Below are 15,982 nucleotides of genomic sequence, written 5' to 3'. Positions count from 1 at the left end.
GACACACATGTGCAACTGGGCCTTACAGAGAGGGTGACCTCAAAGTCCTTCCGGCACAAGGTGCCTTATCCCTTGAGGGTTCCGGAACAGGCCTCCATGGCAGCAGGAGTGACCCGTGCGAGAGCCTGGGCCAAGCTTCCTGCCAGCAGGGCGCCTGCCAGGCCGGGCACAGAGCAGGAAGACCCGACCCCAGCCCAGCCGGACACCTGACTGGCACAGGATGCTCCAACAAGCCAGGTCCACCTGCCTGCCCACCCCCTGCCACGGGGCCACCTGCTCCAGGGCTGGGAGTCCCGCCCAGCGGCCCCAGCCCTGGCACAGGCCTGGGCACAGATGGCCCCATGTGGGGGGCTGCCTGCAGGGCCGACATCTTCAACCCTTGGGGGCAGGGGCCAGCAGGCACCGAGGTCCCCAGAGTTCTGCCCCACCCTTCCCAGGGTCGCCCGTCAGCAGGCAGGACAGACACAGGAGGGTGCAGGGTTGCTGTCCCCTGAGCACAGGGGTTTCTGTGGGGAGGACACAGGATTCCCTCCATGCCCTGGTTTCACATCCCGCTGACGGCCACACCGTTTCCTGAGGGCACAGACTGGCCTGGGGGCCAGGCCAGAGGTGCAGACCAGCCCGGCTTTTTTCCTATGGGATTCCACTTCCCTGCAGCGGGTCACCCCCTCCCTGGTGAGCATGGTGTGGGGAGAGGCCTTGGGACGTCGTGAAGCAGCCTGATTTGACCAGGACCTTCTCGTGGCATGTTCCAGCCGTTCTCTCCCTGGCCAACAAGGAGTGACCCTGGGACAAGACTACCAGAGACGAGGGAGCAGGTAGTGGGGGTTAAGAGCAGGCTGGGGTCTGGGGCCAGGTGGGCCAGGGTGGGGGCTGCTGGCCAGAGTTGGGCTGTGCTGGGGGTATGGGTGGGGTGGAACTGGGGGCCACATTGAGGGCCAGGGGTCAGAGGAGGGAGGACAGGCTGTGCCAGCTGTTCCTGTAAAGGGCAAGCGGCTTCCTCTTTCCACACGGCGCGCCTGGCACCCGCCTCCCCAGACAAGGGCCCAGCTCTCGGCCTGCGGTCAGCCCCCTTGACCACAGGACGCTGGGTGGGGGCGGGGGGGCCAAACTGAGGCTCTGGGGCTGGCAGCCTAGGGGAGGGGTGGGGACCCCAGGACAGAGACAGGCAGGCACAGCTGAGAGCCCAGGGGGCTGGGGTGGGGCCCCGTGCTTTCTGTGACTGAGCAGAAGTGAAAGCTGGGGGTGGGGGCCACAGGGCAGGGACAGAAGCTGGGGAGCTGAGTAGGTTCCCAGGAGCACCCCTGCCCCAGGCTCACTTCACGCTAAGCCTCAGGGGAGGGGCCTGGGAACTGGCACCAATGTGGGCAGGGGGCACAGGCCAGTCTAGGGGACGGGACCAGGGGGGTCCCTACAGAGGCCCTGGCTGGTGTGGCAGTCCCGAGCCTGGGGACCAGAAGTGGGGGTGGGGGGCTGCCAGGAATCCCCAAGGAGGGGCCCTTCTCTCCCTGAGGCTCTCTGACCCCTTCAGCGAGGGCTCAGGAAGGGGGTTTTGAGGTCAGACAGCCCCCACTCTGTCTTCTCTGGGCTGGGGTGCCCAGGGCCCTTTAGTGCTGGCAGGTCACATTCAGAGGTGAAAGGTCACATCCAGAGATGAAGGCCAGAGAAGGTGATGAGCCTGGAGTCCCAGGGACTGTGCTTGGCCCAGCTCCGAGGCCCCCGCGACAGGCTAAGCAGCGCGCTGTCTGTGAAGACCCTGACTGCACACGTGTGCCCATGCACACACACGCACGCGCGTGCACACACACACACACACACGGCCCTCCAGCAGGCTCCCCAGCCTCCCTTGGGGACACCTCCTCCCCACCCGCACCTCCCTGTGGTCAAGACCTCAGGTGAGACATGGACCGTCAGAGCGGTGAGCCAGGTGGAACAAGGAGGCCCCCCCGGTGGAGCCAGGAGGCCCCAGGTGCTGGGCACAGATGAGGAAAAGCCCTTGCACCCATCTCTGGGGACAAGCTTAGGCTGCGGAGCACGTGGTATCCGGATGGGGATGAGTGGTGGGGATGGGGCCCTGCAGGGATGGGGGGGTCTGGACATGGACAGTTGCCTCCCCATCACACTGCCCACTCTGCTGGGCTTCGTGCAGGTCTTGAGGAAGGTGTGTGTATTTGGCATCACAAGTGAACAAGGCTTCAGCTGCTCTTGACTTGCATCCACACTTGCAGGGGCGCCCCCGATACCCTCTACAGGCCACAGTGGACGGCTGTCCACTCAGGAGACCTGAGAAGACAGTACTGGGTGGTGCCCTGGATGTCCGGGCATAAGGCAGTGGTCAGGAGGACAGAAGGGCTGCCCAACCAAGTAACGGGGACATGCAGTGTCTAGTCGCCGACCTTTCTCCCCTACCCTCCCACCCTGGGCACATGGGGCCAGGAGTGCCCAGGGGCCGTGCTCACCTCACCTCATGCAGGGCAGTGCCCAAAGGTCCAGCCCTACCGGGACCCTCAGCTCAGTGGGAGTCAGACCCAGGTGACACCTGTGTCTAGGGGGCAGAAGGTGTGGGGGCCCTGGTCATGCCCCATGAGTGGGGTTGGTCTGTCACCCACACCTCGGGGCCCCTGCTTCCCTTCCCCTGACCTGTCCCCAGCCTGACCTTTCAGACCCAAGGTGACGCCCGGCGACCCTGGGCCCCGCTGCCCCCTGCCTGGCCTGGGTGGAGTCCCACCCCTGGGTGGGGTGGAATCTGCTTCCTTGTCCACACCAAAGCCCATCCTGCTTCCCCCCAGGGGCTCCAGGGGAACACCCCTGGGCCCAGCTCTGGGGGGCTTACTAAGGATGGGGGGGGGAGGTAGGGACCCAGGAGGTCTCCCAGGCTGAGGTCTGTTCCTCCAGGTGACCTGTGAGGCCCTGGGATCTGGGCTGGGAGGCTGGGCCTGGGTGGTGAAAGGCAGCCTAGTGAGGTGAGGTCCAGCATCAAGGGGCAGGGGGTCTGGAGAAACCCCCAGAGAGACACAGGTAGGGGGAGGGGCTCCGCTTATCTTTTAGGGCAGCACATTGGGGTCTGCAGTTCTGAGGCCGCCAGCTCCCTCCCCATTAAGACATGAGACAGCTCTGCAGGGGACTGTAGCAGGCAGATGAGGCGTCCCCAGTGGATGCCCACAGGACAAGGAGGAGACACAGTTTAGCATGACCAAGAGGGAGGGACAGAGGGCCCCAGCCGGACCCGCCACTTGTCAACCCGGAGTTGGTGGAAACTGAAAGACCCCAGGGTCTGATGGGAAGACAGGCACCCCCTTACTCTTCCTGGGCTCAGGCCTGGGTGGTGCCCAGGGAGGGGCAGGGCCAACCTTGACCTTGATCGTGCCATGTCATCTGTTTGGGGGAGGGGGGCGTCGAAGGACTGACGGGTACACAGAGAAATAGAGAAATATGCCAAGCTCTTTCTTTTTTCTTTTTAAATCAGGCATTTATAAACAAGAAAGCATACATTAATTACATAAAAATAGTTTTCGAATAGTAGAGTAAGTCGTCATATTGTCATTAGCAGCAGCAAAGGAGAGAAGGGGACGGCGATGCGGACGCTCCTGGCGGGCACCAGGGTGGAGCTGTGGTTTTTTTCCTTAATTGAAAAAAAAAAAAAAAAAGTGTCGTTTGTGACTCCTGACTTAAAGCAAGAACAAGACAGCCCCCCAAGCCCGCTGAGCAGGCATGAAGGACAGGTGGGGTTGCCCAGGAAGCCGGGTGAGCCGGTGGGCGTGTTCTTCCTCTGTTAGAAATAACCCAGAAAATAGGACAGCTACCGGTAAGGAGAGAGTCCCGGGGGAGGACCCACCATGTACACGTATGATACACGAGTGTATAAGAGGAGAGAGTATTTACACGGTCGCTTTGTACACTGGCGAGTTCTGTACGAAAAGCAGGACACTATGTGAGTGAGTTAGCTGCTCCATAGATATGAATGTTATTGCTGTTGTTTTTTCCCTTCGTTAAAAATCTTCTTTCAGCATAGAAATAATGAGTGATTAAACTGAATGAATACACGGTCATTCTGGTAATGGGTATTACACACGGGGAGAGTCAACAGCCTACGGAGAGATGCCTCTTCTGAAAGAAATGCAACTGCAGCTGCAAGGCGGGAGCCCGGGGACCCTGCCCCCAAGGACAGGGACGAGGACAGAGAGCCCCACGCCGACCTCGCCCACGGCTGCCACTGGCTCTGGCAGGTCATGGGACCCTCACAGTGGGCCTGGGGTGGGGAGGATGAGGCTGCCTGACCCCACGGCTGTACCTCAGCTCTTCCCGATATCAGGGACCAAGCTGGATGGTGGCGGGGCAGACCGAGCCGATGGTCAGATGTGCAGGTGAGCGGAAGGGAGGTGAGGAGACACATTGCCCCCATGCGCAACTTGGAAAAATGTGTCTCCCTCTGGAGTCTAAAAACTCAGAAAGTGAATGGAGCAAACCCAGCGGCCTCAGGTGGCGGGTCCCGGGGGCCCTGCAACCTCACTGCAGGTTCAGACGGCGACAGAGCACAGCTGCACAGAAGCACACTGACACACTCAAAGCTTTGCTCCAACTAAATCATTTAGTTTCCCTTGAAGAAATGACTGGAAAACACAACTCTGGAAAAACAAGGGTAAACACAGCATTCTGAGTGTTGCGTGACACAACCGACCCTCTACACGACACGGTAATAATGCCCATCGGTGGATATATGTATGGCAGAGGTTTAAAAGTCCATGCATACAGATTTAATAACTGCAAAGAAAAACAGAAGCAAAAAAATTTTAAAAAAAGAAAAAAGAAAAACAACCAAACGCACGCTGCATATACACGGTGTCCCTTTTGCATTGCACTTTAGAAGGGGGGCTGGCAGCACCCAGCCCCCACCCAGCAAACCAAGGGCAGAACCCCACCACCGACGTGGTCACCCGAACTCTGCTCTACTCGGCGGCCATGGCACCACCTCCCATGGCCACAGCTGCGTGGTGCTGGGACGGACATGAGCAGAGAGTTCTGGTCAGGTCTCTCCACGTAAATAAATACCATGATTTAGGTCAGGGAGCCACCTGGTCTACTAGGAAATCATTTTTCAAGCTTGGGCATAAAAAACCTTATACAATTCGCATACAGTTGAGAGTAAACGCGATTATTTGGAATAAATGCAGGTAACTCATTGTGATCATGGCAGATCCAACAGCTACTGGAGACGTATTCTGGGGGAAGAAGACGAGTCAGGGTTTGCTGTACAAGACGCTGGAAGGCACAGAACCACCCCCCGAAGTTCAGTTTTTGCGTTTTCATTTTCGTGTGATTCCCTTGTTCAACCAAGCACCAGAGGGGTTTCTAGACACTCGAGCACTTAGGATGTGGATGCTCTAGAAATCGGTTTGCAGTATCTGAAAGTAAAAACCTCAGTTAACTGGGGAATAAAAAGAGAAGGGGAAGGTTTTTGACAAAGTGCAGTTCTAAGTATACGTTTAAATGAACGAACGAACAAAAGGAAAAAGAAAAACTGAAATAATGCTGTGTTTGTTGCAATGCTGCAGCCTCGGCCCAAACAGAAGGCGCGCCACCGGGCCAGATGGAGGGGCACGAGGAGGGCGCGTGCCTGGCCAGCGCAGACCCGCCTCCGCCGCTCCCCCAAGCACCCCTGCAGACGCCCCTGCGGGCTGCCAGCCGGACGGAGGGGCGCGTGGAGGAGGGCACATGCCCGGCCAGTGCGGACCCGCCCCCACCGCCTGCCCGAGCACCCCTGAGGACGCCCCTGCGGACGCCCCTGCGGGCGGCGGGGGCGGTAGGCGGGTAAGGCGGCAGTGTTCCAGCTCGCGTGCGCGGCACTCCCCAGGTCCTCCCCTGACAGTGCGGGAGACGGGTCCTTGTCGCTGAAAAAATAGACTCTGGAGAAAAACCCTTCGTGTGGTCACGCGGCCGCGGGTGCAGACGAGCTGCGATGGCTTCGAGGGGCAGGACGGGGGCCACCCCGGCTCCCATGTGGGTCCTCGGGGGGCATCACGTGAGGGTGGGGCTTTTAAAAGTTAGTCATTAAAAAACGTGTTGATTTTTCTGAATATCAAGTCTCCTTATTGGTTTTAAATAGCTTATAACAAAAGTGTAAATGTTAGAACGTTCCGGCAAGCGGAGGGCCAGCCACAGCCACCGAGCTGGCCTCGTCTCCGGGGCAGTTGGGAACCGGCTTGCACGTTTGAACTTGGCCAGTAGAAAATTTTGCAGTGGATTCCAAAAGTATGTGGTTCCAAACACTTGCTTGGTTCTAGGCACAGTAAGACGTTGTGCTATAAGGACTGGAGGGGGGCGCCCCGCTGGCACGGAGCCCCAACCCCGCCGCCCGCCCGCCCTGCGGCATCCGCCCCACGTAGCAGACAGTGGGTTCCACTAGGGCTCCAGCTCAGCCGTGCTCTCGCCACCTGCAGCCTCGGAGCAGGGCCGCGGCCACAGCTGCTCCTGCAGCCCCTTCACCACCTTCTCCAGGTGCTCCCGGGCCTCCCGCTCTCGCAGCAGGTCAGCCCGCAGCTGCTCACGATCGGCCTCTGCATGCTGCAGCTTCACCTGCAGGTCCTCGATCTGAAAGGGACGCCTGCATTAGCCAGCTGCTCCTCACCCACCCTGACGCTGCCCTGGCCCCGGGCTGACCCTCAGGCCATCACAGGCTCGCCTCCCATGCCACCCACTGGACCTAGGCTGGTGAGCTCGGTAGGAGGACCAGCACAGTCTCAAAGACCCTGAGACAGCGGACGACACCCACCCCCCACCCCTGGGAGCCTGCTGCCCAGCCCCGGCCCCCAGATGGCAGGATGGCCAATGGGAAATGGCCACATGCCTTCATGGGCATGTGAGGATGAGCTCAGCCCTCCTCCAGGACAGGAGAGGAAAGCCTGGGGCCACACCACCACCCCATGGAGGACGGGCCCAAAGCCCAGCAGCTCCCCACACCCAGATGGCCCGGCGAGGAGGGGAGGGACCCCGCTATGCCAAGGGCGCGCCTGTAGCCTCTGCCTCCCGCGGCTCCCTGCGCACCTGGGCCGAGTACTTGGCCCGCAGGCGGCCAGCCTCGCAGCCCTTGTCACACACGCGGGCTTGCCGTGCCTGCTCCAGCTCCCGCTTCAGGCGCAGCCGCGCCTCGTTGGCCTCCTTCATCTTCTTCTCGTTCTCCGCGCGGAGCCGCTCGATCTCCTTCCGCAGGCTGCGCTTGGCCTCTGTGGCCTCCCGCAGCTTCTCCTTCTTGGCCACGCGCAGGAACTCCAGCTCCTGGAGTGAGGGGCCAGCTCAGGGGTGCCCCCACGCCAGGCCTCCCCAGCACCCGCCTGCCCCATAGGTCCCTGTCCCCTCCGAGCACTGCCCACAGCCCCCAGGGGTATCCTCAAGAGCCAGGGAGGGGCTCACCCAGGCACCGCACCATCTGAGGGCCCCAGAGGCCCCATGGCCAGCCAGATGGAGAGGAGGTGGCCGTTCTGGGGACTCAGCCCCGCCCCCACAAACATGCTCATGAATATGCATGTGGGAAATCACACCTCCAACCAGAACCAGGGAGACGCAGGGGTGCTGAGCGAGCAAGTGGTTGCAAGCGGGCTCTGGGGCTGGCAGGGCTGTGCTGAGCAAGCCTACATGCCAGACGTTGGCTGAGGTGTGAGAGCAGAGAGACCAGGGGGCCCAGGCCACAGAGCCCTGGGTGACAGCCCCACCCTCCCGAGTGCTGAGGACTCATCATCAATCAAGTCAGGTGGGCAGAGAAGGCCAGCAGGAGCCTTTTGGAAAGCAAGAATGTGCCCCAGGGGAGTGGCCTGGGGCCCGGTGTGGGGACGGGTGTGCAGCCGCTCACCTGGTGCAGACTGCGCTTGGCCTGCAGGGCGGCGCTCAGCTTCTCCTCCTGCTTCACACGCATCTTCACCACCTCGTGCAGGAACTTCTCTTTGGCTTCCTTGGTGTCCAGGCCGCCCTCCAGGGCCTGCCGCAGGTGCTCAAGCTCCGCCTCCAGCCCGCTGCTCGGGGCATCGGCAGGGGCCGCGGCATCAGGGGCAGAGGGGGCCACGGGCGGGGCGAGCAGGCCCGGGGAGCTCAGGTCCTTGGCAGAGCTGGATGAGGTAAAGGATGGAGAGGACAGCGAGGACAGGGAGGAGGTGACTGCAGAGACAGACAGACGGAGATGCAAGTTAGCAGAGCGTCCTCTCCCGGGACGGGCCCCTCCCGGGAGGACCGACCGCCCCCGAGGGCAGAGGGGCGTGGGCACTCACACTCCTCTCGGCTCTCCACCTCCACCTCGGCCTCCGAGTCCTTGTCCTCCTCGGGGGCGGGCCCAGGTGCTGGCGTCTCCGGGGCTCCAGGGGTGTCCGCAGGCAGCTTCCGCTTCCGGGGCTGGATGCAGGCGGGGAGGGGCTCGGGGGCCCGGGAGACGACTGTGGCGCAGGGCGGGCTGCTCACTGCCTTGTGCTGGGCTGGCGGGGCCAGGGCCACGTTGGGGGCCACGCCCGTCTCAAAGCTCTTATAGGAGTAGAAGCTGTGGGGACAGAGCAGGCACTGGGGTCCTTGGCAGCTGCCCCGGCCCCTGCACGCCCCCCTCATCGCAGGCCCTGCTCCCGCAGACAGTGTGAGGGAGCGGACACTTCAGCCGGGGGCAGCTGGAACATGGCCCCCAGCCGCCACACGTGGGACAGGCCACACCAGCATTGTGTGCCGCCAACTTTAGAGCACAGAAAATCTAGACACCCTCCCCCATACCCCCAAAGGACCAGCACTTCTGCGACTGCCTCGCCCAGACAGCTGGGGCCTGACACGAGGCCCCCAGACCGCCTGCCCACCAAACTCAGGGACGATAAAAGCAGGAATCTGCTTCTCTGGCTGGTCCGCAAGCCCCGTGGGTCACGGCTGGTGGTCATGGCGGGTGGGCACTCACCTGTCTCGAATCAGGGCCGGGAGGTGCGGGGAGAGCTCTTTGTCACTCGCAGAAACCGCAGGGGACCAGGGTCGGAAGGCGGATAGGCGCTGGCGAGGGTGGACACAGCCCAGGCTCTGTGGGAACAGGGGCTGTCAGAGGGGAGCCCCAGGCCACCCCGCCCCCGCCCTGCCTGCCAGGGCCGCGAGCCACACCTTGCTGGAGGAGCCGGCCAGGGTCCGCAGCCAGCCGGGCTGCTTGTCCTTCTCGGAGGACGTGGGGTGCTGGGAGGGGGCGTCATCTGCTTTTCTTACAGAGGCCGGGGGATCAGAGACCTGTGAGCGACACAGAAATTCCCGCTGACACGCTGGGTAGGATGCAGCCACATACGAGGCATGCCCAGGGACACGCAGACCCCTCAAGCACACACTGCATGGTGCACCTGGCCCCACGCAGGCCTGATAGCTGGCAGAGGCCAAGGACCCACAGCACGTCAGTTCAGAAGGGACCCCTGCCGCTTCCCCCCCAACTCGGGCTGACAGGTCTGGAAGGGGCAGCGGCGGGCAGGCTCGCGGGCTGAGCACAGGGCCTTCTTGGAGCTGCCCAGAGCTTACCAGGGGCGTCACACGTAGCGCCCCCAGAGCCCTGGATTTCACCACATGGTACTAATTTTAGAAACTACTTGTGGGGCTGGGCCAGCTGCATGACGGGTGAGCAGAAAGCTCGGGCCATGCCCCGTCCCTGCTGGAAGGAAACAGCCCCAACATGAACTGAGTGCACTCAGCCCGCTGAGAAAGCCCCTGGACGTCCCCAAAGTCTCGGGTCGGGGAAGGAAGCTTGGGACACAGCCTCGTGTCTTCTAGTTACTGTAGGCAGAGTGGCCTCCACGGCTGGTGTCAAACTGCCCCCTGCCTGCTGGCCCCAGGGAGCACCTGGAGAGAATACCAAACCCCAGAACTGGCCCTGAGGGGCCGGCGCTTCCAGGTCTGTGGGGGAGGAAGTGGTCGGTCAGCTGCCATGCTCAGCAGGGTCATCACAACAAAACTCAAGGGACGGAGCCAACTGGGTGCAAGGCTGCCAGGGCAACAAAGCCCACACTTCTGGGTGTGTGCAGGGGCCACTCCCAACCCCACCACCGAGGCTCCCTAAGTCCACTCCAGGAAACGCGCAACCCTCGGGCCCAGACCCGTGGGGCTGGGCAGCATGCTCTGGCCTTGGTCCCAGCACAGGGTGGCTGCCCCCTCAGCCTGCCCCCCCAGCCCCTAGGAGACTGGTCGAGGGTCCTTCAGACGGCATGGACAGACAACTCAGACCTGAACACACTTGGTACTCTTGGTGGGGGTGTGGAGGGGAAAGGAGTTGGGTGATGCCTGGGGGCCTCCCAAGCTTGGTGCATAGCGCTGGACCGGGCGCCGCCCGCAAGGGTGGGGCTTCCTGTCTGAGCCGAGTTCTCACGGGAGAGAAGCCACAGCGCCCTGCCGGCTCCTCCGATTCCGAGAAACCTCAGGGAGCCCTCGTGGGAGGTGTCAGACGACCCGGGCCGCAGGCCACCCCCACGCGGCCAGCAAGCCCCACCACACGGCGGAGGCGGCTTCCTGCTGGGTAGAAAGGCTGGAGCCTCCTGCCCCCCCCAACCTGCCTGAGCCCTGGTCCACCCGGGATGCAGGAGCCGAGCAACCTCAGGGACTCCGTCCAAGGAAAGCCCAGTGTGCTCTCCACAAAGTCCAGCTGGCTGGTTATGGGAATGAGGAAGCAGCAGAGGAGGAGGCATGGCCACCAGGGCCTGAGGGAGTGACCCCTCTTCAAAGCCCAGGAAGGATGGGCCACGGAGATGGCAGAAGGTTGGAGACACAGCCATGTGTGTGGTGATAGCCGCATGGCCACCTCTGTGGGGGGCGAGACTGTGGCCTCTAGCTCCTGACCCTGCTGGACCCTGGAAATCCAGGACGCACTCGAGCAGCAGGGGCATTGGGAGCCTGAGGCAGCTTCCCCACACTCCAAGATACACGTCCTGCCTTACAGAGAAGCCTGCGGGGACAGCGCGGAGATGTGGGTTCCAGGAGAAACCCCCTGGTGCCACAGGGAGCCCCCACCCGGGACTGCTCAGAGGCCACGCCTGTCTATCACTGTGGAGCCTGTGCATCACCCATGGACCTGCATACATGTGCAAGATCTGGGGTACAACTGGGGGTGACGTCACCCCCATGACCTTCCTGTCCTCCCAGGTCAGAGGCCCCAAACCGTGGAGCCCGCTGCATATGGGTAGAGCAGGGTGCACATGGCTGCTGAGGCCATGGCCACCCTGGAGATCAGCCCAGGGGGCAACAGGCAGAGCAGGGGTGGCTCCTGGCAGCCCCCCTCGTGCTCACAAAGGCTGTACTCAGTGTCTGAGCCCCAAAGGTCATGCAGGCCAGCTCAGCCAGGCAAACCCGGGGTCCTCTCTGCAGGCAGGGGGCTCCTAGGGGAGAGGAGGGCTTCGGGCCACTGAGGACGAAGCTGTCTCGGGTTTTCCTCCCTGGCTTCTGCACTGTGAGCCCCGGCTCCACACTCCATTTCCTAGGCCCCACCCTGTCCACCTTAAACAGAAAGAGAAAGCGTACATGGGGGAGGAAGGAAGAGGAGAACATTCCTGACACTGGCCCACGGCACCGGACTATGGCCAGAGCACCCAGTGTGAGCTCTGCACACAGGAGCGCTGACTGGCCCATCCCCCAGGCCCCTGGCTCTGGGGTGACTGGGCAGTGCAGAGGAGAGGCTCTCTCTGACCAAAAGGCAGAGCTGGGGCCCAGCCGAGCCCACAGCCACCCAGCGCCAACCTGGATGGGCCGGAGTGAGAGAAGCTCAGCACGAGGCAGGACCAGGCCTGAACAGCCCCGGGCTCCAGGAGGAAGGTCAGACTCTCAGTCTGCACATGGACACGAGGCAGGGTGGAGGGAGACGCCGCCGGAGTACGGCGCAGCGGGTCGGCACATCCGGAGACCACCCAGGTGGCTGCCTGGCAGGAGGGTGGCCACTTGGGGTCACCTCCCCACCCAGGTCCACAATTTCATCCCCAAGCCCTTGTGGGCTTTGGGCTGAGGCCCCGGAACATGAGGTGACCGGGCTCCACCTACCCAGGCAAGCGCTGTGCTGCCCTGAGAAATGCCACCTGAGTACAGCTGGGCATCTGTCCAGGGTGCCTGTCCAGGGCACCCTGGGTGGTCAGGATGTGGAGACTCCTTGCACCCTCCCCATGGGGGCACACGCCCCTGTTCACAGTCGTGCACACGCAGAGCTCAGTGGGGAGTCCGCATGCACAGGCACCCAGAAAAGAGCAGTGCCCCCCATCCCCACCCCTAAGCTGGGTGGGTCTGTTCTCTCCAGCACAAAGGTGTCCCCTGGGGCCTCGGGGCCTAAGGCCAGGATGCACGCTACCCTGGGCACTCTGCAGGGCTGAGGGCAGCCAGCACCCACACACCCTCTGAGGGTCCAGCGGCACCGGGCGATGTGGCTGGGGAACCGAGCGGGACAGTCTCTGATGAGAACTGCACTAGGGATGAGGAGCACAACCTGGATGGAAGACCCACTCCACGGAGAAAATGACACTCAGCTCCCTGGATTCCTTGCTGGGGACGAGAGTTCTGCCATCTGGGGACCAGGCCCAGATGAGGGTCTAGCTAGGCACTGCACTCAACCAGGGAGTGAAACACACTGTCCAGCCGCCAGACCCTGGTCATCAACTGATTCGAAGGACAATGTTAGCCTTGCTGTCAACCACCGGATCCCCCCCAGACTCTGCCTGCACGGCCGCCCTGGCCAAGCCCCAGTGGCACACGTGCCTCCCACCATCAGACGCTGGGGGACTGTCAGCCTCTCCCCAGAGGCAGCTTCACAGCTCAGCTGAGGACCATGTCCCAACATGGCTGGCGTGTGCACACAGCCTCCAGGTGAGCAGGAAACCCCACGTGAAGCTCACATGAAGCTGGGCCTGCCTTCCAGACACACCAGCTCTGCTGTACAACATGCCTGCCTGCACCGTCTCCACCACCCTGTCCAGCAACCTGCTTCTGCGCCCTCTTTCACCAGGCGGCAGCTAACGTGGAGAGCCTTACACCAGCTCAGAGGAAACCTGAAGGTGAACCGTCTGGAGAAACCAAGGGTCTAAAGGGGTGAACCCCACCCCCACGAACCCCCAATGATGCTGAAGCACAAGGAACCAAAGGTGAGACAGCAAAGGGGGAATCCAGCATAATCAGAACATTTGTGCCTGAAAGGACACCACCAAGAAAGTGAAGACAACCCACAGAATGGAAGAAAGACTTTGAAAACAACCCAAGTCCAGGGAAAAGGACTCGAACAGGCATGTCTCCAAGGAGGACACACGGCCGTCAAGCGTGTGAAGACACTCGGTGTCTCACATTACGGCGATGCACCTCACGGCCACCAGGGTGACTGCAATCACAACCAGAAAGCATGTGTTGGGAGGCAGGAGAGAAAGCGGGAGCTTGTGTGTTGCTGTTGGGGACGTGATCCAGGCAGCCGCCGCACAGCTGAATGTAGAACCACCCCGTGAGCACAGTAAACACCTAGAGGACTGGAGACAGGGGCTCAGCCTGGGACCAGAACCTGCAGGAATCCAGACAAAGTGCACAAGAACATCTATTACACCCACACGTGAATCCACAATCATCTCAATAAGAAAGAGAATTTAAATAACCTGCAGAGTGCCCCTCACACTCATGAGGACGGCTGGAGCTGTTTCAAGGACGGACAATACGTGGCATCGTTGGGGAGGACGTGGAAAAACTGGAACCCCATGCTACTGGAGGGGAACAGTCATGGGACAGCCCAGCAATTCCTCAAAAGCAAAGAACAGCCCACGACCCAGCAATGCCACTCCTGGATGGACACACTCAAGATCACTGAAAACACATCCACAAAAAAATGAGACATGTGTTCACAGCAGCATTGTTCCTAACAGCCAAGGAGTGGAAAGTCCCACATGTCCATCAGTGGGCGAAGGAGTAAACAAAACGTGGTCCATCCATCTACACCGCAGAGCACCCCTTGGTCCCAGTGAGGTGCAAGGCTCTGACATCTGACACCGGGAGCCCAGCAAGAGGAGCAGACCCAAGAGGCCACACTGTTCCAGCCCCGTTCTCGTGGACCGTCCAGAACAGGCAGATCCACAGACAGGAAGTGCACTAGTGGGCCCTGGGGGCCCATGGGGTACGGTTTCCTTCCAGGTGATGGACATGTGCTGAGACTAGACACTGGTGACTGAGCATGGAGTCGTGCTCTCAGAAAGGGTGGACTTTATGGCACGTGAATTACATCTCCATAAAGCTATTATTAAAACTATCTATTATAAAAATGAAATGAACTGTTGGTTGAAAAACCAAACCACCGAGGATCAATGGTTCCTGACTCACCGTCCTTCCAGCAAAGGACAGAGCAAGACGCCTGGGGAGCCACGTGTGGCTGGCCCTGGAAGGGGTAATGGCCCCACGCCCACAGGACCACTCTGACCCACAGGGCCCAGAGGGCATCAGAGGTCAGGGAAGGTCCCAGTGGGGCTGGCATCCACTTGGCACCTGGCTGCGCAGCCAGGACACGTCCAGGACAACAGCATGGACCTGGTTGGGGTTCTGAGGTGGGGGTGGTGGGCTGCACACAAACGCAGAGGCCAGGCACAGGGGGTGGCCCCTAATTCCTGAGGACCACCGGATCCCCACATCCTAAACCCTGTGGTGGGCAGTGGGCATCCCAGGACCCATGCCCGCCATGCAGGGAAAGTCTCTCAAGAACTCATTACCTCAGGCCTGCACAGACCCCTGGGAGGAACAGGGTGAGGGGCAGCACCACGCAGATGCCCAGACCCTGCAAGAAAACAGGATGGAAACGCCCAAAGAGACCCAGCCTGCAAGGAGTGGACACAGGGAAACCTCGTGTGGACCGGCCTCCGCTCCGGGCAGGCACGAGGCCCCACAGGGGCAGGGGGTCAACCCTGCTCCAGCAGGTGGACAACCCCCCCACTCAAGACCAGGGCCAGCCCTGCCACGCCCAGAATGCCCCCATCTGGGATGGGCACAGCAGGAACCCACAGGCTCCTTCCTGCAGGGGTGCCCACCCCAAGGGAAGGCAGCTGCAGAGGACAGTGTGGCCCCCGGGTGGGCGTGGAGCTCTGGGCTACCACGTCCCAGCCAGGCTTCAAGACTAAGCCCTGCCAACAGCACCCAGGTCTCCGGAGGGCAGCTCTCGGCCCCACGCTCCAGACCACCGTCTCTAAGTCCAGCCCAGGGCTGTGTCGTGGACAGTCCGGGAGATTTTACAGTTCCAGAAACTGCCGAGCTATTTTTGTAAGTACCATTAATATTTTCCACGTGATCATTCATGTTTCATATTACGCTTAAATTAACCTATTTTCTGATTATTGTGGTACAGAGGAAGCAGATTAAATTTGCAAGACAACCCCAAACCCCAAAATGAAGTGAAAATAGCAATTTTACAGATTCACTTTGATTTTTTTTAAATTTAAGTAGGTCATCTTTTCTGTTACTTCCACATCGTTGATGAGAATAAGTTAAGACTTTTCTAATGAAAGTCACTGCCCCTCCCCCACAAAGCAAACCTCAGCAGCTCTCGGCTGGCAAGGGTGGGGGCAGGGGTGGGGCCTTCCCTCCCCAAGGAGCCCTGGACACCACTCAAAAGGAACCCTGGGCAGGTGAACTGTCTGCAGGCCCCAAGACCACCCCCCAGCTGTGGCTGGCGCCCCCCCCCCCCATGGAAACTGTAGGGGGTGGGGGAAGGGCTCAGGGGTGTGTGTCCTTGAACACCCCGGACGTCTGTCCTGACCACAAGAGGCCTCTGGTGCCCTTGTCCCCACACGCCACAGCCCTGCCACCAGCTCCGTACCAGGCCGCCCACACCCGCCGCCCCTGCACAACTGGCCTCTGAGAATCAGAAAGTCGGGGAAAGTCCCGCCGGACCGGGCAAGGGGAATGGAACCTTTCTTTTCCTTTGCAGTCACTGGAAAGTAACCGTAAAAAGACTTTCAAAAAACCCCAAACAACCAGAACCCAAGAACAATGAAGCTGTTCTGAAAATCTA

General features: G+C 61.0%; 1 protein-coding gene across 1 annotated transcript in view; it reads right to left on the bottom strand.

Annotated features, from left to right (window-relative positions):
* Nucleotides 1-4,569: 4,569 nt before the first annotated feature.
* SKI (SKI proto-oncogene) overlaps nucleotides 4,570-15,982 on the bottom strand; it is a 56,652-nt gene continuing 45,239 nt past the window's right edge. Inside the window, exons 4-9 of the mRNA XM_043484646.1 lie at nucleotides 9,109-9,228; nucleotides 8,915-9,030; nucleotides 8,256-8,518; nucleotides 7,844-8,145; nucleotides 7,042-7,272; nucleotides 4,570-6,588 (exon numbers count right to left, since the gene is read on the bottom strand). Coding sequence (XP_043340581.1) covers nucleotides 6,400-6,588; nucleotides 7,042-7,272; nucleotides 7,844-8,145; nucleotides 8,256-8,518; nucleotides 8,915-9,030; nucleotides 9,109-9,228 — 1,221 coding nt within the window. The 3' untranslated portion in view covers nucleotides 4,570-6,399. The remainder of the gene's footprint in view (nucleotides 6,589-7,041; nucleotides 7,273-7,843; nucleotides 8,146-8,255; nucleotides 8,519-8,914; nucleotides 9,031-9,108; nucleotides 9,229-15,982) is intronic.

This window comes from Cervus canadensis, chromosome 13, assembly GCF_019320065.1.
Source record: "Cervus canadensis isolate Bull #8, Minnesota chromosome 13, ASM1932006v1, whole genome shotgun sequence".
NCBI classification, from domain to species: domain Eukaryota; kingdom Metazoa; phylum Chordata; class Mammalia; order Artiodactyla; family Cervidae; genus Cervus; species Cervus canadensis.
This window is presented reverse-complemented; position numbering and strand designations above follow the sequence as displayed.